The sequence below is a fragment of the Eimeria mitis genome, genomic scaffold, assembly GCF_000499745.2.
Source record: "Eimeria mitis Houghton genomic scaffold, Emh_scaff6, whole genome shotgun sequence".
In the NCBI taxonomy this organism is placed as follows: domain Eukaryota; phylum Apicomplexa; class Conoidasida; order Eucoccidiorida; family Eimeriidae; genus Eimeria; species Eimeria mitis.
Genome location: NW_013574225.1, coordinates 66,226 through 89,250, shown reverse-complemented (window position 1 = coordinate 89,250; position 23,025 = coordinate 66,226). Strand labels below are relative to the sequence as shown.

The following is a 23,025-nucleotide window of genomic DNA, read 5'->3' as shown; positions in this document are numbered from 1 at the left end:
AAAGGAAGATAAAAGCCAAAGTAGACGGGAGCCAGCAAGTGGCGCGCGCAGAAAGTCGGCGGAGAGTACCAAGCGGCGCACCTGTTTCCTTTAAAGCATGGAAAGTCACATAACTAGATAGCTAAAAAGTGTGAAGTGCTATGAAACTGGAAGATGAAGACTTTCAGCAAGGCCACCAGGGGAATTAGTGAAGTATTCAAAGCCAACCCTTAACCCCCCGCTCGACGGGCGGCGCATCGATGGGGGCAGAACAGGTGACAGCTGAGAGTGCGCCAACAAGCGGCATCGGATGTGCCGCTGAGAACGCTGCCTGCATCGGACTGAACGTAACGCTCACGTGAACAAAACAGGAACACGCCAACATGTATGGTTTCCTCTTTCATAATTGTGAACGCAAAGTATACAGATCAGAAGCATTTCGCCGAGACGTGAAGTGTAGGCTCACACATAAACGGTGCGTTTGCGCCAGCAGTTTTGCCCATAACTGCAGCTCTTTCTCCTACATAGTTTTTGGTGAGACATTTGCCCTTCGGCTCCAAACCGGCCCCTCAGGTTCATGCCGACGGTAAGGACAAACTCAATCTCGAGACACGAAACCAATGTTGTAGTATCCTTGTCTAGGTTATATGCTACTAAAATGAACGCGGAAAACTTGCATTTTCCTTTGGAGTAGATGCATGTTGCTTACGGAGATGAGAGAGTAAAGCGACGCTCCCACGATCTCTATCGGGAAAGAGAAATATGCGTATTGTCGAAACATTCAGCGCGAGATGCTGCATTTTCCACTCCGCACCATAGCATGGCTTTCCCGGAGAAAACCGCTACAGCAATATGGCAGGTGAATCCAAGAAGCACCGGGCATCCTCAGATCAAGTCCGGTGCATTCGGGCAACCTACTGAGTGCAGGAGGCTTGCGCATCGTCGTGGCGTGGCGCCACACTTTGTCCTACTCTATTTGCCATAGATTTGCTGCAAATTGCAAGCACTAATACATTCACCTGGAAAAGCGTTCGAAGTGCGTGACTGACAGAGCAAAAACGAGCCGGACTCGGTGTCCTGGCAAAGCTAGATCTGTCTGAAGTCAAGCTCAAGGACACCGGCGGCGGCAGTTATGCCACGGCTACCTCCGCCTACGACTCCAACCCAGTGTTTCGTAAACGAAGCTGCTCAGGAATTTGCCAAAAGTGGATGACTCCACTGTCGCCACCAGATACAAGAACACTACCGTCAGGGCTAAAGCAGGCGCAGCGCACAGTATCCGCATGCCAACGGGCCTGCGCAATGCAGTCGCCAGACTCGTACTCCCAAAGTCGAAGGAAGCGATCATCCCCGCCTGCAAGCAGGCAAGCATGAAGCCTTCCATATTCTGCAGAATACCATTTTGTTTGCAGGCAGATGGGGTATATTTCTAACACGTTTGTCAGCAGTGCATCTTCGGAATGCCTTTTGTGTTCGTATCACTCTGCGTGGCATCAGGAAGGTGGCTGACCTGTACAGACTAAACTAGCTTTCGTATGGTAGGTAATGCAGTGAACATCCCCTTCGTCTGCGACCTCGAAGTCTCTGATTTTTGTACCATCTAGGGCATCGAAGTAGTGCACCTTTCGATCACTGCCTGTTGCCACGATGTGAACTTCATCAGCACAGTACGTCGCACTCTGCCAGGATTTTGCGCATCGAAAAGCAGAAAGCAAACAGAAACTCAGACGATATTCGGCTTGTGTGCATGTTTATGTGACTGCGCATGATTCTACATCCACTTTCTGGTCGAAAGATTTGTTGCCTGAAACGCACTCGGAAGATTGTACTTTCATTGATTGACAGAATAGAAGTGTATGTTGCCATGTCCCACACAATTATTGTGCCGTCCTCAGCAGCTGTGAGCGCCTGAATGGACATGCCACCTGGAAAGTAAGGCAAACCTGTATACGTTATTGTGTCGACGTCGTCACATTTTGCCCGCCACAGCTGAGTTTGCTCTATTGCCTCGAAGATCCTTATCAAACCTACATGCATGTCATTTCGACGGAGTTTTAAGCTGCAGATCCGTCCACGGTGTTCCTTCTTGCTAGCCAGCATCTCCTGAGACTGGCTATGGACATCCCACACCCTAAACTGGCCTGAGAGGCCGCCTGAAACCAAACGCCTGCCCACTCGGGTCGCTGCGATTGCTGTGACTCCATCCTTATGGGCTTGCTCAATGCAAAAGAGCATTCTTCCTGTTTCTGGGGTAAAGGCCCGAATTCTCCCATCTTTCCACCCGGATATTATGGAGGAGCCATCCGGAGCGAAAGCCACGCACAAACACTCCACGCCGGGAAGCTGAATTCTTAACATTTCTTTGTAGGTCTTCATGTCCCATATTCTCACGTCTGACGCTGAGCAAGTGGCCAGCACTTGAGAACAGTCTTCTGGAAATGTCACTTGATTTATGCTTCCAACGTGCGCAGAGTGCTTGAGATGAGGAGTAAGTGTCCGAGTGTCTATTCTGTAGAGGTTATTCGCTGACGTAGCAACCCAAAGCATGGAACTGTCAGGAGCTGCAACGAGAGAAGTAATCGCTCCAGAAACCTGGCATAAGCTGGCCGGAGACAGCCTATCTGTACCCAGGCGAAGCAGCTGGCCGTCTTCAGTGCCTGCAAAGAGCTGGCTACGTATGAGAGCCATTGCAGTAACTCCTGCCTCAAGCTGCCGCTTGGGGGGCCCACTTCGTTTAAAAAGCCCTGTTCGTAGCGATATTTCTAGGATATCCCCTGAGAAATGCGGTGAGATGAAAAAAGATGAATAGTTAGCAGTTGAATGCGCTGTCACCGGTTAGGCCTTCAAAATATTACAATAGCTTCAAAATAGATCTCCGCACCAATGTTTTCCTTTCATATCAACGCAGCACGTCAAAACCGCGGAATTGTCTGTTGCACCTACGCAACGCTGCGCTTGCTGAACTGCTCCGCAATCTCTTGGTGACGATTGCTTACCAGATTGAGTCCCGCAGTAGACAAATTCATCAGCAGGATGAAGAACAAGTGAGTTGCAAGTCCTGCGGATTTTACCAAGGTTGCAATCTCTCGGTGTCATCTTTTTTGTAGCAGCATCGATCTCCCAAATGCGAACATGGGAGGCTCCAGCTGAGCGTAAAAATAGAGTATCAAGAGTCTTCGTCTGCGTATGCATGGACAAAGCTTTTCGTCAATCACAGCAGTATCGGCTCAATGCTGAAAAGAGACAGACCAGAGACAAGCATGTTCGGCGAGTTGTTGTAAAATGCCAAGCATTTCGACGTGTCTAGGGCAGCCGCTGTTCCGCAAAGGGCCTTCCTTTCCTCAACGCTCCACAATACCAGGGTGTTACAGCTCTCCCCGCCCAAACTGGCCAGGAACTTGCCGTCACAGGAGAAGTCGAGGCACTCAACTGAGACCTTATGAAAGCTGAATGCCAACAATGCAAAACGCTGTTAATCAGTGTCAAAAGGCCTGAGCTCAGCCTACAGGCTAGACCATCGGGCTCAATTAAATATAATGCAAGATCCCCACCTGAGTCTTCCCAGCTCTACTAACTCTTCGAGGCTCCAAATAATGATGTCCGCCACAAACCCTGGGTGCGTCATCTGCCCGCTGGCGAGATACTTCCCATCTTTGCTTACGGCGATGCAGGTAACGCGGTTATCATGCCCACATAGAAACGTTTCTGAGCTACATTTGAGGTCCCGGACAACGACGGAGTACCCAAGGGCAAATATTAGCCGTTGGTTGTCCGGATGCATGACAACACACCTCTTGGAGGTCCCGTTTATGCCAATGACGGCAGAAAGCCTCAATTCATCTGGTTGTTTGTTCTCCATTGTAACCAAAGAATTAAGTTGATTTGTTCTTCACGGCGAATCACTATGAGACCAGTCTAATTCTCATGTCGTCTCCAGTTCGGGCTTTGTATTCGACGGAAAGAGGCTGCAAGTGCTCTGTAGGTATATGCGCATCCTACTGTTGCATTTTCAGGGATTCCAGCCCCTGAAAAAGATGCATGGTGATCTGATACACAGGGCAGAAGTACTAGAAGTCCACAAGGATTTCTCCTCGCTGAAGATGCCCCAATGCAGTGCCTAAAGGAACAGTGACAGGAAACAGACTCCAGCGCCAACCGTTTTGGCTTACACAGCTGTATGGACTTTTTTTAGCTCTCGTCCGATTCCCTTAGGCATGCTACACAATCGGTAGTCAGGAGCTTTTACATTCGTTAATGCCTAGTGGGCCACTCGAATGCAGGAAATGAACTTCTAGAGCAAAATAGCGAAATTCAGCTAGTTGGGTGTGGCAATTTTAACGCATTCAAATAGGTCGGGCGCTTTGTAGGTGTCCTTGCAGATCTTCCGCGAAAAACTGTTGTGATGGGCCGTAGACTACAGGTAGCCACAATGCGTTGTGGGCAGTAACAAACTTGAGAGTTGCCCCCCACCCCACCGCCCCCACACACACGTGCTCACAAACGCTCTTCATTCCTGCTTTTCATGCATGCTCTTTCAAGGAAGTGAATAGAGACAAGGCGCTGGTATAGAATTGCTCGGTGGCCCTGACTGCTTATGGGTTCCTATGAGCAGAAACGTGTGGTGAAAAGAGGGTCACTCGTTTTTTTTAGGTTTGCAGACATGTCTAAGCCAGTTGTAACTGAACATGACCTAAACCATTTAGCAAGTGCAATCGCGTAAGGATAGTCTCAACTGACCGTTCCGATCTAACTTAAGGCAGCAGACTATGCGTAGGCATTCATATATCTCACGAGCTTCATATTCTTTTGCCTACGGCTTGGAGACTACAGAGTCGTTAAAAATGTTCAAGAGCATCATTTGTGTCTGTGAGAAAGAATATCCCTAAAAACGCATGCAAGTTACCAGGCCAGCCCCGTCATCCGCGATTCAGTTACGCATGCATGCATCTGATGTGCAGTCCCGTGCCACAGTTACAACAGTTGGAAGTCTATGTATTATAGATTAAGATGCAGTATTCCGAAAGCTTTTGTGCAATTTTATCGAGGTCCCTACTACTGGCAAATTCTATATTGCATTTGCATGCTAAAGACGGCTATGATTCAGGAACGGCGGCGCCAAGCCAGCCTCCCATGAGCTACGCGCTCGCTCGTCCATAGCGTTTGTCACCTTCTCCTACTAGTTGGCTACGAATCTGTCCCCTAGAAATTAAATTGAAATTTACCTGTTTTTTAGAAGTAACTCGGTGTACTCCTGTCAGCCTAGAGCTGCACTTTCATTAAAGCAGTGCGACTCAAAAAGGAACAGCGCTGCATGAAAAAGTAGAACGAGCTCATAAACCCTAGAGTCTGGGAAAGGCAATGCCGAAATGGATCCCTCGGATTTAGATTTCGGGCTCCACATTGAAACCGCGCGGCTTCAAGGGTTCTTAGCCCAGCTGCTTCGTTCCCAAGAGACCATTCAAAAGCGCCAAGATGATCTGGCGTCTGCCTTCGATGAACTGCTCAAGAAGCTTGCTAGTGGAGAGCAAGGCATTCAGGAGCACCAACAAACTCTGCAGAAGCTGCAGAATGACACCGAACGGCTATCAGAGAGAGTTGATGCGTTGGATAAGCTGCGGATCAGGGAGAAGATAGAAAGATATGACAGTGACCACAATGAGCTCAAATCATTCCAGTCGCAGATATCTCTGCTTGATTCAAAAGTGAGGTCCGCCCACCATGGAGAATTTGAGATGTACAAAAAATNGTTCTTAAGGTTCTACGGAACTAGCGATTCATTCTATGATTGGGTATATACGGCTGCTCACTCTTAGATGTCAGCCAGGATACTTGGAGGAATTCCGCGCGTAAACTTTGTTGGACTGCTATTCTTCAGCCGAGCTGGTTATTTGTTACAATGTTGACTGTGGTGTCAGATCAAAAGCCAAGAATCTACTGCGAGCAATTTACAAGGCCGGCTGGTAGATATAGAAAGCAAGCAAAGCAACCTCGACGACCAGTTTAAGGAAATGTTGCCGGAATTCGGGTCCCTTAAAGCCGGCCAGACAGCTGCCGCTGTTCAGTGTCAAGCAGCAGAAGCGCGGTGCACTGAGGTGCGGACAGGGTTGCGCGCTGCTTACGTTTATGGAACAAACAATAAGCAGATGGTTTTCCTTATAACCTTAAGCAGAGCTTTCTCTGCATATTGAACCATCTTAAGACAAAAGAAAGCGGCTCCCATGCACGGATTGAGAGCAAGTGCATGCCTGCCGCTGCGTGAGGCACTTAATGTAGGTAGAGCGGCGTCAAGAAGAGCTTGCGAATTCCGTCGAAAATAAATATGAGAATCTTTGGCGAGGCGTCGAGCAGTCCCTTGAAGCCATATCGACTGCAGAGCTGCAGAAGTATCAAAGCGACATTCAAGCACTCAGCGGGAAAGTGGAGAAACGGATAAACCTGCGGATAAGCTACTGTTTGGACATTCTTACAAAAGCCACTGAAATGAACAGGCAGAGAGACGTGAAACGATCTGTACTGCTTAGGTTGGTGGTTACGTTGCTTTCACCCTGGCACTGAGACCGTTGAAGAGAACGCAAAGCTTCACCAAAATCTCGTTGCCAACTGTAGAAGCGCATTGCTGTAGACGATGCGTGTGCCTACCATTTTTGAATATTTGAGTTTTGTATCAACGCCAGAAAGTGGGACTGTGTTGTGCAGATGGAGGGAACAAGCGTGGTTGGCAAGCAGAAGGAAGTTTGGACTTTCGTTGCTAGCCAGTCGAATTTATAGCAGAGTGAGCAAACCCAGACATCCCTACGCTTGTGCCGTAAATTGAAAGCAGTGATGATACAATGAATCGACGCCATTGTCGTCGATGTGAAGAAAAAGGTAGTATTCTCTTGGCTTTGGAAGCTTCGGATCCGGTACCTCGCGAATGCTCGAATATACACGTAGGTTCGCAGCTTCTTCCGCCGATGGTTTTATCAAGCTCGATGGGCCTCGGAGATCGAGCGTGTGAAAGAGGAGTTTAAAAAGCTAGTACCAGATGTCGATGCAGTTCTGGCGGGGACCGTCAATCCTCGCCTGCAGCTACTAGAGGAGGGAGCTGCAGCAGAGGCCAGGAAGACCGAGTTACTAGTCGAGCGAAATAAAGAAGTGTGGAGTTATCTACAATCAACTATGGTGAGCACCCTTCCAGGCCTGCTACCTTTGTGTCTGTCTACCCTATAGTCTAGCAGTAATGCTCCCCTTCGGAGGTGAAGGCAGACTATTCCCCTGCACTAGCATCAAATTGGTCACATAATCAAAGCTATAGGTGCCTCACGTTACTTTCCTGTTGCCCCTTATAGGTCGATTGTACCTTTTTTCCATGATGTGCAAATCATAATGTTGGTGCGTATCTGCTTAAACGTTCAGGATCGAGCTCTTGCACTTGAGCATAAGACTAAAGAAGGCACAGAGGCACTGGAAAGAGTCAGTCTTTGAGAGGAGGCAGCTTTTTTCCTAAGAAAACATCTTTCACTAGTGGTGTATAACTTCAGGAGCGATACCAGTCTGTACCAGCTGATCAAACTTTAGTGTTGCTTAAATGTTGTTTCGCTGAACTTACTTATGCATCGTCGTCCAGATGAGCACCGACATCGATAGACATGCAAACTTCCGTCGGGATGCTGAAGAGCGTGTGCAAAGCGCAGAAGCTATGGTTACGCAACTGTCCGAGCAATTCGCCCTTCTGGCAAGAGACGGTGATCTTCCTTCACTACTGTTTAAATGAGTCGCTCGACAACAGGTTTTGGTTCAAACAGTCAGCTATATTGCTGTAAGATCTTCGAATCCCGCCCTCACGGCGCTGGAAATAGTTGAAGAAGTGCAGCAGGCGAATAAAACGCTGAGTGTATTCAGACGACGTCAAGAACATGATGAAGGACATTTTGCTCATATGGACTGCCGTGAAACAGCTTGATGCCGCAAAGGCAGATAGGAAGGAACTTGAAAACCTAGGAGTCGAAACAACTGCAAAGAATGAAGTAAACTTGGGTTTCCATTCACTCCCCATAGGATAGCATTCTACTTGAATTAAAGAGAATGCCGCTGCTGAGCGTTGGTAACGCTTTCGCAGTTTGCTGCCGTATGGGTGTACGGTATCCATGCAGACACTGTCGGAAAGCGTTCAAAAACTGGAAGATTACAATACTGTGCAGGTTAGACGTAGGAAGGGCACGAACCTCTTCCCATTATCACTGAGGCTGTTTCGCGGGTTAATTGGGTGGGCCCTTAGGATCCCTCCGATCACTCCATGCGGGCGCCATGTGGGCTTCAGTGTTCTGAAACGCTGTTGGCTACATTCGTTAATTCGCTGGAAAAGAAGAGTCTGTAGATTCGCAGGATACTGCTCTAGAGGAGCGAATATCAGCTTTGCATTCTGCAATCAAGGATAACAAGGCCAGGCACGAAGAACTCGAATTCATGTTCGGACTGGTTGTCAGGTTGGTTGAGGACATTGCCAATATCCAGTTCGGCAAAATGCAGGTGACTCGCTGAGCTATTTCCGAGACAACAAACGATACTGTATACATTTCAATTCAGTTTTGCAAAAAATTGATCACGCTGTCCATGGGGGTCATTTAGCAAATCTAGTAGTTTTCTCCTGCAGGCACGTCTGGCGACGAGCGGACGGGCGGGGATTGGAAGAGTAGAAGCGCGGCCCACTCTGCGGAAACCCATCAGCAGAGCGAACGAGACAAGCGCTGGAGCCCCCAAAATAAGCATGCCTGTCTCATTCTTGGCAGGGGAGAACGATGGTACAGAACGTGGTGGTGACAACCAAATTGTGTCAGATATCCGTTCTAAGTCCAAACCGAATGCGGACTGCAAACTAAGCCAGCCTTCTCTCCAGCCTCATTTGCTTCCAGACTTCAAAAACAAACAGTTCTCCAGGTGCGGAAATCCAGCCAAAGTATATCTACGCCTGTTAGTCTCAGCAATATTGCCCTGCTTCAGGTGGTTACAGGCTAAAACATCGGCTTCAATGTGTGCTGAAACCTGCGGACTTTTGTGTACTAATTACTCCCTACTTTTGGTTCCTCAGGTCTCCGGCGGTGGCAGCGTTTGCTGATTGGGTTAGCGATGTCCAAAAAGCATTGAAGTTAGAGTACAGCCCATCTGATTTTAGTGGTACCCAGGCTCATGCAAGCAGATAGAAATGATGGGAGGTCGGAATGTGAAAAATGGCCTCCGTGAAGATGTAACGTAACTCATGGAGCAGCACATTGTCGAAAGTATAGCTTCATTTGACTTTTTTGCAATGATTGTTTTACGTACCAGCTACTCAGCAGGTCAACTAACGCTGATTTTGAAGAGCCTTGCCAAGGGGTTCTAGCGAATGTCATCGCGGTTATCCTGCACCTGCGTCAAGCGTCCTAAGCAGGGTCCTGTTCTTTTAGATCACAAGGAGTCGGCATCCCACCAGCAAATTCAAGCGCAGCTCGGTCTTTAATCACCGTAGTATGCTGGTCGAACGTTTTAGAGGGGAATAATTGTGGACCTTCCTAGGTTTCTTCCAGTGGTAGAAAAGCGTAGCATGCAATATCCGCTTTTAGAGATTGTTTTCGGCTTGAATTTCGTACAGTTCAGACTGTACTCTAGTTCGGAGCAGGCTGCCAACTTAGTAAAGATGAAACCTGCAAATTGAGCAGCGTGACTTGAAACTTGATTTAACATTCGCGCAAAAAGTCAGCTTGCTGTTACGCTTACTTGAAACAATTCCTAGGGGGATCTTTATGGCAAACATATTGGAGGAATGATGGGGTCTGCGGTGTGATTCATTCTGCATGAGTTGTCCTCGCCCGACTATTCCAGCGATGCTGTTCTTCAAAAGTATGTACATAGAAAGGGTCATGTTAAGGGTTCTGGTAAGACACAGTATGATACTTCGCGAGAACTGCCGCTCTCCTTCGGCAGTGGTATTTTTCAGAAGGCCGTCCAGCTTCCAGATGTAATTAGTGACAGCTTAAGTCATCCTCGCTGCCTTAACTGAATTCGATCAGGGGATGGAATGTTGAGTTTGGTGAGGCTATCCGCAACAACGTTAATGTTAGTACAGCCTCTACACGATGGAAAAAGCATTCCGAAATCCACGGGGATATCCTTCCTCACCCGTTATGATTCAGAAGACACCGCAAGTGTCCTGCTTTGGCAGTGTTCCTCAGCTTTAGTTGCGATAGTCCATGGATGTCCGGTGACACTGCTCTGCTGTAAAGTTCATCCTAGACATCCAAGGGGAACTGGGCGCCCGCTTCGCTGTTACTTCAGCAATGGCCCGTAACAGCATTATTGTGTAGTTCGGTCAAAGTGTTTGTATCCACCGAAACTTGAATACAATCAGAGTAATCGACATTTCCTCTGATGTCACACGAGAGCGCTGCCCATGCTGTTATGGGTAACCTGCCGTCCGCTGCTGAGCCTGGCAAGAAGCGCAAGGAAGCTAATATCTACGGAGCAAGAATATAACGACTTAGAAAAGAAACGGGAGTCATCCCAGTTAGCCGCAGCTGTGGAACGCAGTGCGTGACCTGCGGGGCGCCTGGAGTGGTCGTCAGCGATGACCCTGAAACGTGATGCAAAAGATGTTGCAACTTGCCAGGCCGTCTCCTCTCCCAGCCCCAAAGGCCTTCGTGCGGGGTCTAGTGGGGTTGCAGATATAACAATATTGGGGAAAAACAAGAGAAGTCTCCTTTAAGTTTTGATTGATTTTTTTATGTTGCTGTATCAGATGAGAGGTCTGAGTGTCTGTAGCAGTTTACTTGAGGGTGTTAGTTAACCCATGACTGCAAGATCGTTATACTCAGCTGTGGCGGATGCGCCCCACAGTACTCTTTCAGACGAGTGGCCCACTAATATGTCATGCTTGTTGAAAATACTATACTAAAATGTAATATTCCTTATTATCGTGAACATATCTCGACATAGCATGTGAGGGACTGAGGGCTTACACCACACAATATCCGCTTACTGGGCCCGCAGTGCTTCCGTTGCTATATATTCACAGCACCCCATCGCGTGAGCGAACTTCGATCCGTACTAGGTCTCACAGTTGGGTTTTTGTCTGCATTTGTGTTGTCGTTGGGAGCACAAGAAGCAGAGCTGCGGGCATTGACTGGTGCATCCATTGACGATAGTGAGGTCAAGTTCCGAGGGCCGTAGGATCCGTAAGGCCCTAAACTCCCCTTAGCAGGCCTTCTGTAGGGGAGTTTCTCACAGTACAGTAGCAGGACGCGAGGCTGAGAAGCCTCTAGGTTCCACGGCGATTCTACAGGGTTTGTTGCCACGTCTGAATGGCCTGTATCTTCGCCCGATCCTGTTCGCATCCTGCTGAAGGGAAGCGTAACTCTAAGCAGCTAGTCGCCTGCAGAAAAATATGAACAGTTTCATGCTTTGACGAGCCACTGCGAACGTAACCTCTGCAGTATGCGATCCCTTCAATGAATGACGTACGGCATGAGGCTTATGTATTGCTGAACTGGCCCAGCGTATGGTAGCACCATATCAGCAACTCCCAGCAACTAATCCGCTATTTCTCTCTTCGCGAGCCAGTCAGCTACGGGTTACCTCTTTACAACTATTGAGACAGTCTCTTCCAAAGATACTATTGAGCCAGCATAAAAAAATTAATAAATATGGAACAGAATTACTCGCTTCAATAAATGGCGAACGGTTCCCTTCTTAGCAAAAATTTAGTAATTGTACCGACGATGTTGCAGCCAACCTTCATCCAAGGGATTCCCCACCCCTTGGGTCAAACGAGCGAACTGCGCTCCTGTTACCCACGTTAAACACAAGTTACGCTACTGCATGAGCTCGAGTTCGTAAGCCTTCACTTGAACTCAGCATTTAAGCAAGTGATCCATTGATACTACTCTGACAGGTATTTCTGCCTTAGGATGCGCCAGAAATATCTGGTGGAGGAACAGACCTTGTTAGTTGCCCTGCTGCTATACTGTTGTATACACTTTGATCCATTCACTCGAGAAAATCAGCCTATCCGTTCTGAGATAAGTAACTGATATTCTCCCGACTGGCTGAAGTTACTGATGTCCTCAAGAGGGGGAGGATCGCATTCCTGGAAAATTTCCGGCAGTTTCTGTTCTTCTGAGTGCTGATTTTCAATAGATATAGAGTCCGCCGCATCTTTTGTATACTGAACAGCGTACTTCCCTGGAGAGAACAGCCCACAAAACCTATGTGGCTCTCTTTTCTGCCATTCTTGGGGGTTAAGTAACAGCGCACTGTGTGCTACAGCGGACTGAGGTTTACCTTGGTTTGCTTTTCTGCTTTGGAGGCGTTGTTTCCCAGTCAGCTCCAAACATTGGATTTCCTTATCTACACTCACTTTCGGCATACAGATTCGCAGGTCACCAGTGGTTTGTGAGCGCGTTATCTGCACGCAATCGCCTTCTCGCAGGAAAGGCAGGTTACTGTTCGCAATTTAGAAGAGAAAGACAAGATCACGGTCAGAATGTGGCGATGTTATCATGTAAATGTTGTGGTATCTGCGGGTGTGCAAAACATAGAAATATTCAGTTATTTTGTTGCTGAGATTGTTCTAGCTTCCCACCATGACGTGAGTGTCTATTCAGGATGCGTTAACCATTCGACACTGACATTTCCTTGCCGTGACTTCTACCGTCTAATCACCAACGATGTTGTGGCGTGCAAAGCGTTATAATAGAAGTTAAGGTGGAGGCATAGCATCGACGCAGCCCCCACATATCATTTATTTTGGTATACAGTGGGTTGTGCTGAGTAAGCAGGTGGCGTTCTAACCTTGGTTTTGTCAGGCGAGATGTCTTCAGGAAGCCGCAGCTGCGTCACCTTACCTACTCACTCGGAACAAATACCAATGCAGGCGCATTTAGCCGAAAGGAGCACCAACTTAAGGTTGGACACAGGATTCAAGTATTCACATCCCGTAGAAAACCAAAACCCACACTTCTACGCATTCGCATTAAGCCTTTGGGGGCATGCCGTATTTCTTTTACCCTTAACGGTCACTCGAAGATAGCTAGGATGCGCATCAACGTCAATAAGCGTAGTTGATAAATGCCTATGAAAGCACAGCCGGAAAAGCCCACCTTTACAAGGCTTTTCCCCGTGAGTAGGTGCATTTCACATTAATTGAAGGGTTAGGACAGATATTTATGTTCTTTGCTCACCTTGGCAGCTGAAAAGTCACGATTATCATAGAAGGCTGGCTGTAAGAGTCCATTGTGAATTTAAGACGACCTGAAAACTCCAGTAGTGATGTGCACATTACCCTTCCGTGATATACGGCAAGCAACATCTTTACTCTGAAGCGAAGAAACTTAGCTGCAGAGTCGTAGAATTCGTACCTTGGTTGCACTGACGGATTTCCCCCTTGCTATTATAAGTTTCAAATGGCTTGGTCTGCAATGGACGGACGCAGTGAACCGTAGAAATTGAACGCGGCTGGGATATGAGGAAGAGAATCAACAACAGAAGTGCTTCCTAGTGGGCTTGCCTGCACTTTTCCTTCTTCCGGCAGCTTTGGATTGGTTTCTGCTTGCTGAAATGAAACAAAGCTCATGCAACAATATGGAAGGAGGAGTATGTCATCCAGCACGCTCTTGCTGCAACGTTCGCCTGGCGCGTTCGTGACAGACAAACGAACGGTGATGTCTCTATGGCTCACATTGCCTTTTAATCAGCTCAACCACTGCATATCACTCAGTGCATATGAAGAGCCTCTCATAACTTACGTGAGCCATCTCCTGGTACATCTTTTTGCGATTTTCCCGAGTGTATGCATTCTGGGAATCATCTACTGCGCAGTAAAACATCATTAAGGCACATCTTCCACTTCGCCTGCGTGACGAACTGTAGCTCGCAAACAGTTTTTAACTTCGAAGGGAGTTGGCATGCACAGTTCTCGCCTGGAGCATCCTCCTGACGTTGGATTTCTTTAGCAAGGTCTTCTTGTAAAGCGGGAAGTGCACGCAGAGCCTGTATGCGTTCAACAGGCGTCACTACCTTCCCGTCCAGCTGTTTGAGTTGAGGTAGATTCGCAATTGTAAAGCTTCTAAATCCCGTCCATCTGCAGTCATTCGGAGTCATGGCTTCACATGCTTTTTTATCGCCATCCCAAAAGACGCATTGTCACTTCTGCAGTTGTTGCCAGTTTCTCTAATATAAACACGCTGTAGTACTGTGAGGTCATGGCTTCTCACTCTGTGCATGGGTTTCCCATGAGGTAGAGATCCTCAAGAGAGCTGACTTGTTTAAGGTTGCTCAGTGATTCTTCCAGCCTACACAAGCTGATGAAGTTCACGGTAAGGTCGAGCTGCACAGATTGGACGCCAAGCGAAGTGTAGTGTCTCGATTAGTTGCTGTCGAGAGCCATGACATCCATCAAATTCGTGCTGGCCAGCGTGGGACCGCTAATTGATCTTAGTGCAAAAGTTCGCCAACACTAACATTTTGATTAAGTATGTCTGCCACGCATTCCACATGCCTTTTTGAGACTTTCACAGCGTTCGAGGTTTTCGATGACTTCAATGTTATTCAGTGCAACGTTCAGGTACTCCAAGCGCTTGAGTCTTCGTAGGTTTTCAAGCCGCTCTGAGGGGAAAAAAATTGCTGAGTATTATGCTGCAATAAAGCTTTGCTGATTTTTAGAATATTTCCTGTCTACGTTTCACTTTTGCAGGGTGGCACAATCTGAGGCTATTGGGATGCTGTTCTATGGACAGTTTCGACCTCCGTGCACTTTGACCACCACGCTTAGAGGCATAATAGCTGGACCCACCAATCAGATTGTTTTGCAGCAAAAGAATTCTTAGATCTTTGCACAAACGGTCAATGTGCTCAATCTTTTCGATTTCAAGTTGGTGCAAAGCTATTTCTTCGAGGTCTTCCAACGTTCCTTCATTGTGCTCCGACTTGCGACGAATGAGGTCTTCTGTTATCCTCATCGTCGTTGCCAGATGAGGTGAATTCGAGTTAAGGACAATCTAGAAGTGAAATACGCATAAAAAGCCCAGAAATAAAGCAACGTGCCTAACGTCGAGGAAAATAGTATGTCGGTCCAGTAAACGCTCCATTTGTAACCAGCGTGTCTTCTGTCGCGTAGCACACCCTATCCACTAAGAGGTGGCGCACCGCCGGTGTTATGCTTTAAGCAAGGAAATAGAGGCAGCAAGACTATTGTTTGATTTTAAATCGTATTAGCGCCTATTTTGTTGTTTTCTTCGAGTCCTGACCCTGATTACGCACGGATCCGTGAATTCTCGGGACAGAATTCCCCCTCCGCAGAACCCAGACGCTGGCAGCCGTGTCGTCGCGGCAAGAGGCGTTTTGCTTCATACAATCTGAGCTGAGGTTGGATCTGGTTGTTCGCAGCCAGCGCTGTACACCAGCACCGGCCAGTTTCCACAAACAGTGTAAAGTAGCTCGGGTGACTTCTGGTTACTTCTGTAACCAGAAGTCACACTACATCTGAACTGATGTAAAGTTTGTATCCTCGCAGTATATCTTATGAGCGTGGAATTGTAACTCAAGAATATCGATTTTTGAGCAACCCAGTGCGTCTTCATTTCAATTTCAATCCTCTCAGCATGCTGCGTTGGTACTTTCATTGTTTCCCTAGCTTTCTACGTGAAAACGATTTACTCCGCAGTAACAGTGGTTAGGCACTATGTGCATGAGTCGTAGTAGCCATAGTTGTTAATTTCTACCTTTTTCCTGTAAACCTAAATATTTTTCATTAGGACCAGCGTCTGTCCCCATTCCTTTCCAGCTGAGTTTACCTGCCTACCAACACCTCAGGCTTTTGGAGGGCTAGTTCGTCACTCAGGTCGTAGACATGCTGTGCTGTTGTGCCCCTGGAGCTCGAAAGGGGACATCCATGTTCGCTAGAGGATAAGGCTGATTACTATCCGCAAGCTAATAAATTCCCTGAGTAATGGGAAGCGCTTGCCCGTCTATAATTCATCATAGAAAATAGGATCTTGAAAAAGAGAGACGACAAACCGAAATGAGACGATCCCGTCCATGCAAACGGACGGAACAACCAATACATTATATATTTAGGAAGTTACGAGATAAAGGAAGCTCAGAGACTTCTCATGTGGCAGCAGTTGATGAAAAGTCTACCGCGAAACAGAGCCCTGTGGTGTTTCGTCTTGGTGTCTGGCCCTCCCTGTTCGCTATAGGGGCAACTCCGAGGAGTTCACCCCTTAATCCCGGGGCCAAAAGCGGCTGGTTCATTCCCTAGTGGCTCGGACATCCCCTTCCAGACTTCTACCTTACTCGGCAACATAAATTGCAATTTGCACTGATAATTCGTACGCTCCGATTTTGCCTGTTCTAATGATAATTGACACCATCCGTTAGGACCAAGGCTACCCATCACGTCCACTGTAACTAAAGGCACTAAACCCTCTGCTTGGGCTGAGCGCTGTGCTTTTGCAAATGCCCAACCGCGCGGCACGCATTGACGTTCCAAAGCGCTTCACGCTTCCAAGTGGGTAGCCAAGCTCTTTCCCCCCTCAAAGCTGAGCGACAAGTTAAAGTGCTGGAGACACAGATTCAGGAAATGCATTACTGTTGACTGTTAAACATTTCCCTAAATATGAGAACTTACGGCCCCTTAGAAAGCGGGGGCTCTCAGGTCCCTCATGAATTGGAGCTCGCACTCGCCAGTGGCTGCGCAGAGCGGTAGTCTCCAACACCTCCTTCACCGTAGCTTGGGCTCCGAGCAAAACTCCAATAACTGCAGTTCTTCAGCCAATGAGTTCAGCTAAAGGGTGCCCGAGCCCTTTCACAAGATGGGCTGCAATGGATTAGAACCGTGGGCGGGAGTGCGGGAACGGAATGCTGCCGATGAGCGAGCCGTCAGTCCTTTGGTTCTAAAGCAACGGCAGGACCAAATACGCTTTAAAGACTTCACTTAAGAGGCAATTACTTTCCTAAACTCGGCTGATCGTTTCTCCGTTCCCCCAGCAAGCCCCATTGGGGCACATTTGAAGGTCCGTACTTCAGACTAGTGTGGCTTGGCGAGCAACCCCTGACTCGCAACGTCAAGCTGCAAATACTCGGTTCACATGAGCTTGAATGTGTGCCTATCAATAGCTTAAATAACTCATAAGGCCCGAACTCTGAAGAATACTTCATTCCGAAAGGTAGTTGTCACTTTCCCTAAGGACGTTGTTGCCGTTGTGATGCGTTGCGGCGTGCCGGGATAGCAAGCCTACAAACGGCTATAACAAGTCGGCCCCAAAACCAGCGGTATGTTGCCGTTTTACTTGTGGCGACAGTCTAAATGGCTTCATTTCAGTACCAACCTTACTACATACCAGTTCAAGGTATTTTAAAGTCGCGATTGACAGCATTACCCCGCATCTGGAGTAAATAATAAAAGTACCTGCCTCTCCACTACTTTATGTTCAAATAACTACTTCATTTTGCGCATTTCATAACACTTTAAGCTTGGCCCCTTACAGGGCTTTGCCCATGCACAACGATATGAGTCGAGGGACATAGCAACTACGAGTCCTCCAGTTGTGGCCTTGATTGCAATAAATATTCACTACATTGACCCTCTGTGCAGACGGCCAAGCAGTTTATTCATAGATATTGTACGTTTTGCTGCTGAAGATAACGGTTATGGCTTTCTTGGTGTTGAACGCTTCTCCCCCGCCTTGCGCCGTTCAGCCTACATTCCCTTTGCAGTGAACGTCAGCTAGGAGGATGCGCATGTCTGGATACTTTTTTTTACCCAACACGCGAGCAAGAGACAAGTAGACAAGATTGCCGTTCAAAGCAAGAAGGCAATCTACGGTACACTGGAATTATGTAGTAGATTTCACCTCGTTTGCCCCCCCGCTGCCTGATGATACATGTTGCAGGCGCAGATTCTAACTGCAAGGTGAATTTCTGTTTGTTTCAGAGTAAAACTCACAAAACAACAGCAGTTTAAATAGGCTTGATCGGGTTATACAAGTTTAGCAGCCCACTAGCCCCTGCAGCTCCTCGAAACTGCTGGGCTCGGGATCCTTGTCGCCTCCAGTGGGGAGCAAAACAGTACATTTAGCAGAATCAAGGCCAACATGTGGGTTTATATTTCAAATTGGTTTACTCCGTACGTTAGAAAACTTGCATTCTTTGCACAGCAAGTGCGCAGTACCTTGGCATCAACTCACTGGAGTTTTCCCACGAAGCCAAAGCTGTTATTCAGTGGTAGGCGTGGCCATCAGCTGCTTTGTAGTGTTTCAACACAGAGTGTCCGTCATCTCCTAGAGGAGGCTCCATTTGTTTTGGTCTCCAGACTCACATACTGCCCACGACCGTTGGTGCATTTGTCGAAGGTCTAGAAGAGGGAAAGTATGGCGGTGCAGCGCAAGCGCAATTCTCAGTTTATGACTGGAATATTTCGCCAGCGTTAGAAATAAAAGCTACTACTTTCTGTATCGGTTGGAGAGGTGCGCGTGCCATGCAGCGTCTGTAGGCAACTAGAGCAGAGAGTGCTGGAGGCGGCCTCCGACTGGCCGCTGGTCACCCTCCCGGCGCCGTTGCAATTCCTTCTGATGATGGCGCATGCGCTGTGTGTATGGCTCCCCACAAATACATTTTAAGACAAGGAATTTGAAAGGCTGAAGTTTGCATGGTGGTTCTCGAAGGGTTGGGACTGCTCTGGTGGCGAGCCACAAGCGGCGCACAGGCCTCGACGCAAGAGAGACGACCAAAAAAGGCGCAGCGAAGATACCTGAAAAGAAGGAATCCGTCTGGGCAAAACGAATAGTCAATTGGTCTGTTTTGTCTGGCAAAAGGTCGTAAAAGGTGAGCCCGGTGGTCGGAAGTTTCCCAATTGGTTTCATGTACCCGCCAGGTACCATGACTGCATAGAGACAAACACCACATGGCAGTCGGTGGGCTGCTCAAGGCATATATCTGCGTTGCAGACAATTTGGGACAGCATGAAGGCATTAAGGAGAGGCAAGGCTCTGCTTCTGGCAGTGGCAACAGCTCTGGTGGTCCTATCAACGGACGGCACCACTCTACAAAGTAAGCTCACCGAGGAACGACGCTGGATTCGTCAATCATTGTTGCCCAAAACCTCGTGTTCGTGCTTATTGTTGTTTGTAAGTAGATCAATCTGTACTTTCTCATTGCTGTCCTCAGGCATGTCGCAAAATTGGTTCCGGCGAAAGCTGCAGGGGGTAAGGAGGCGGCCTGGAGGTGTTCCTGTAGTTAAGTCTTATAATTAATTTAGTCAATATACACATTGGATTAATTTTAATTGTGCTTCTGCGCGCAGCTCCGTGGGAGGATGAATTGGATGAGATCGCCGGAGGTAAATTAATAACACGGAGACACTGTTAAGAACAGGCAAGTAGGAATGACGGTTCGTTGCAAACACCGGTGTGCATACGGACTGTGCAGCCAACTCCTCTTTCGGATCTGTCTGCGGTTAACTCCCTTTCGGAATTGATCACCCGCCTGAATGTAGCGGGCTTCAAGGGCCGCCGGACAGAAGCGGACTTCATATTGGTATTTGAAAGTGAGTGACTTTCCCTATGCTGCCGCGTTCACTCCGAGAAAAGAAGTTTGTGCACAGATTTCTTGGTGTTTATCTACACTGCGTCGTCAGGCCTGAGAACATGCTTCAGAAGCTTCTCCCCACCGCCAGGTCTTGCACTTGACTTCACACAGCATGCAGAAATGAGTCCAGATGACCTCATTAGAAATTTTTTCAAATTTCTTCCACCATGGCAGTTCATCCAGGGCCCAACCGAGAATAGACTCTCCCAAGCCAGCTTTGTTGAAATGGCTCCGGATGGAGCTGCGCCGGAAAGCACTGAACCTACACCTCCAGTAGAGGACCAGCCTGAAGAGTCAAGACCGCTTAGGACAATACGTTTCGCGAACAGTCCAAAGCATATTCTTGCCCACATTATCAAGAACATTTACTCACACTTCCGCGGTCCAACATGCCAGCAAACGGCAAAGCGGCTGGATGGAGCTGCTCGTTTTCTTTTGCGTAACAACTCGAAAGCTGCTTTGATGGAACCTCTTCTGGTTTATTCCCTTATCCAGGGGAACGCAGCATCTGCCGCAAAATTGCAGATTCTCCAGAACTTTCTTAGGGATGTTTCTGAAGATAATTCACAGCTCCAGCAGACACCTCACATTGCAAAAAACAATTCACCAAAGCCTGGCATATACGACCCGATCATGTTGGTCTTCTACTTTGACCTTGGTACGATGATAAGCAAAACGAAAATATCTTCGCAGTTCACTGTTTCATTCTGTCGAAAGTATAAATGCTTCATGTGGTGCAGGCTGCTATGTGCATGCATGCTTCTTCAGCGAAAGCCGGCTATACAAGTAAAATTAAGGCGCTTGAAAGGCACCTCGGCAAACCCGCTGACGAAAGGATTGTAGGTAGCAAGCTATTTGGAAACTCCCTTGCGAATCCCCTTACGCATCAGAAAGTTACAGAAGTTGGCAGGGCTGTTGGCGGAGACGAGGAACTTTTGAAGAAGGTGGTGGAACATGTTGGCCTCGCGGCCATGGATTCATCAGATGCAGTTTCAATCCTCATGCCGGATGCACCGAAAGTTGCTGCCTTCCTTCGCGGCGTCTCCTTCTTCGTGTTTGAGAACGTCTTCAAGCAAAATGGTAAGCCTACTGGGTGCCTCTGGTAGACGATACAAATATAAACCAACGCCGTGCTTATTAAGGGGGCAAGCGCATTTCCCGACTGCGGCGCAGGCCCGTATGTTATGCCGGGGCTGCCATGTGGAGGTAACCTGACTGGCAACATGCTGGAAACTCTGACAGGAAAGAAGCTAGGCAAGAAGTATTTTGTCTACAAGTATACAAGGGCGTTGCAGGGAATTTCAATCCTTCCAGAAAGCGTGTGGACACCAGACTCAGATTCCCAACTTGCGCGGCTTCTCAAAGAGAATCAGCAGGCAAATGGGGATTATTTGTTCAGCCACCTGCCACGCGTTTGCGTGCGGTCTGTTCTGTTTACAAAGTGCTCGAAGAAGCCTCCATCAGATACGAAAACCAACGAGCAGCTGCTCTGCCACTTCATCAATACCCATCAGAGCCTCTTCTTCGAGGTCGACGGTGAGCCTCGACTAATGGGATAGAGGCTTGATCCACTTTCACTCGTACTGCGTCAAGCTTTATTTTCAAAAGACACTGTGATATATTGCTTCGCAGGAGCGGGGGTCAACGCCTTGCGCAAGAGCATGCAGGAAGGGCAATTCTCTGGCGGACGAGTTCCAAGGAAGCGCAGTGCGCTTAGCCGGAGCGTGCAAGCAATCGGCCGCTTCTTTTTTAACAAAACGTCTGCCGCGTTGGTTCTGGGTGCAGGTGTCGGAGGCCTGTGTATAGCCACAGGTTTGGCAGGAATGTTGGGCGGTTCAGTGTGCGCTGTCGGCGCAGTGCAGGCGACCTCATTTTTCCGCACCTTATTCGCCGCCACACCATTTGGAGCCAGACCTTCTATCCCACTCAGCGTTGGCGCTTTCCTCGCAGGTGAATTCGACCGAGAACTCGACACGCTATCTGTTATGCTTGGTGAGCATACGATTCAGCACAGGGGTACAGGTAGCGTGGAAGAAACCGCAGCGCCTGTATAGCCTGTATATTTTGGCACGTGAGTGGCTGCATCTGCAGTGCCACGCACATCCCTCCTGATATCCTCCATTGCTTCAGGAATACGTTTTTTAAGCGGAACTTTCCCTTCTGAAACATATAGTTTAGTGTCAAAGCAAACGTTGGCAGAATATACTGCATACTAAAAAGCAGCCAGCTTGATAACTGAACTTCATATGTTCTTCGTATGCATTGCACCGAAACCCTAACCTGGTAGAGAAGCGTCATCTGCAACGCTACCTGCTAGTGGCAGCCGTTACCTAAAGAACTTCACGGTACCTTGCAGTTCGGGTAGGGGGTTGGGAATAGAGCATGTGTTTCGTACGAGAAAATCAGATGTGAGGTGAATAGCCTTCTGCATAGAGGCTAATCGCCTCGCGCGTCGATTAGTGCAAGGACGTCTTCATGATCTGTGCTTACATCCCTTATATGTCGGAGAAGTTAGCCCTCCCCGTTTTTCGGGATGAAGGCCTGCCGCAGACCTGGGAATTCTACGTTAGTCTGCAAGAGAAACTATTATGAATTCTTTATCTCTAAGTTGGACCACGTTTGGCATTCGGGCCTGAGGAATTTCTTCGTCGAGCTAGTGTCGACGCCTAGAATGCATACTATTCTGCATCATAAGAGAGTGCATTTTCGTCGATATCAAAGCCCACCAGTACATATTTTGGTGTGCAAAGCGGACTTGATGCTGAAGTGTTCCACAAACTGAAGCATGCGACTAGCGCACTTCGCACGTTCTTGGGCTGTTCAGTAATTCGCTCTAAACTTCGTGCTGAGCCCCCGGTAAAACCGGGAAAACAATGCGGCTTTGCTGTTGAAGGTCTTCAGCTCTTCAGCTGTTCCTTGAGCTACTAGGTTTCCACTGCTCTGAACCAAACGCATTCTGCCTCTAGTGCATGCCCGAAGCGCCGCACTCGAAAGTTCAGCTCTGAACAAATGCACCTTCCGACAGTTGCTGCTGAGCAGACATCCTCAGAGCCTCATAATATTCTGCTGCGCAGGAAGGGTAGCCTGTGGCAAGGTCATCGACCGGGTTTGCTGGAGGGAAGACGCCTGAACGAAGCGGTTTACCACCCATTCACAGCGTTGACTGCAGGAGGGAAGGTCTCTGAGTCAGCACCAGGAGCAACAAAGCCAAGCTCGGGAAACTAGCGCCTAGTGTCTCCAGCGGGGTCCTCCCGTACTGTATCGTAAGTGCAAGTGATTTTACCTGTCTAAGCTAGGTGATGCTTCAAGCAGCTTCAACTCACCTTGTTGCTGTGTCGAGTCTCCACAAGTCTTGACTGCCTCCACTACGGACGCTGCCACACTGATTGATTGGCTCAGCAGCGTGACGGCCTGCAGCACACTTGAGCAAGTTACGGCAGCGCAAGGTAAAAC

The 23,025-nt window shown here is 48.2% G+C and overlaps 4 protein-coding genes across 4 annotated transcripts; 2 read left to right on the top strand and 2 right to left on the bottom strand.

The window, feature by feature from the left end:
- Nucleotides 1-1,130: 1,130 nt before the first annotated feature.
- On the bottom strand, nucleotides 1,131-3,760 carry EMH_0094120 (WD domain, G-beta repeat-containing protein, putative; the record flags this gene model as incomplete). The annotated part of the gene is made up of 6 exons (XM_013500889.1): nucleotides 1,131-1,333; nucleotides 1,490-1,658; nucleotides 1,795-2,753; nucleotides 2,976-3,125; nucleotides 3,229-3,425; nucleotides 3,531-3,760. The coding sequence occupies 6 exons, from the start codon at nucleotides 3,758-3,760 to the stop codon at nucleotides 1,131-1,133; spliced, it is 1,908 nt and encodes a 635-aa protein (XP_013356343.1).
- A 1,585-nt stretch (nucleotides 3,761-5,345) lies between these two features.
- Nucleotides 5,346-9,158, top strand: EMH_0093010 (uncharacterized protein; the record flags this gene model as incomplete). The annotated part of the gene is made up of 12 exons (XM_013500888.1): nucleotides 5,346-5,681; nucleotides 5,895-6,071; nucleotides 6,253-6,500; nucleotides 6,676-6,751; nucleotides 6,913-7,140; nucleotides 7,375-7,431; nucleotides 7,586-7,703; nucleotides 7,861-7,985; nucleotides 8,112-8,159; nucleotides 8,392-8,487; nucleotides 8,612-8,895; nucleotides 9,047-9,158. The coding sequence occupies 12 exons, from the start codon at nucleotides 5,346-5,348 to the stop codon at nucleotides 9,156-9,158; spliced, it is 1,905 nt and encodes a 634-aa protein (XP_013356342.1).
- A 2,831-nt stretch (nucleotides 9,159-11,989) lies between these two features.
- EMH_0091900 (leucine rich repeat protein, putative) lies at nucleotides 11,990-14,945 on the bottom strand (the record flags this gene model as incomplete). The annotated part of the gene is made up of 7 exons (XM_013500887.1): nucleotides 11,990-12,171; nucleotides 13,347-13,401; nucleotides 13,734-13,798; nucleotides 13,926-14,068; nucleotides 14,202-14,314; nucleotides 14,525-14,592; nucleotides 14,780-14,945. 7 exons carry the CDS (start codon nucleotides 14,943-14,945, stop codon nucleotides 11,990-11,992), a joined length of 792 nt encoding a protein of 263 aa, XP_013356341.1.
- A 4,002-nt stretch (nucleotides 14,946-18,947) lies between these two features.
- EMH_0090790 (uncharacterized protein) lies at nucleotides 18,948-21,626 on the top strand (the record flags this gene model as incomplete). The annotated part of the gene is made up of 8 exons (XM_013500886.1): nucleotides 18,948-19,035; nucleotides 19,153-19,190; nucleotides 19,414-19,531; nucleotides 19,622-20,230; nucleotides 20,341-20,652; nucleotides 20,746-21,108; nucleotides 21,205-21,384; nucleotides 21,523-21,626. 8 exons carry the CDS (start codon nucleotides 18,948-18,950, stop codon nucleotides 21,624-21,626), a joined length of 1,812 nt encoding a protein of 603 aa, XP_013356340.1.
- Between the last annotated feature and the right edge of the window lie 1,399 nt (nucleotides 21,627-23,025).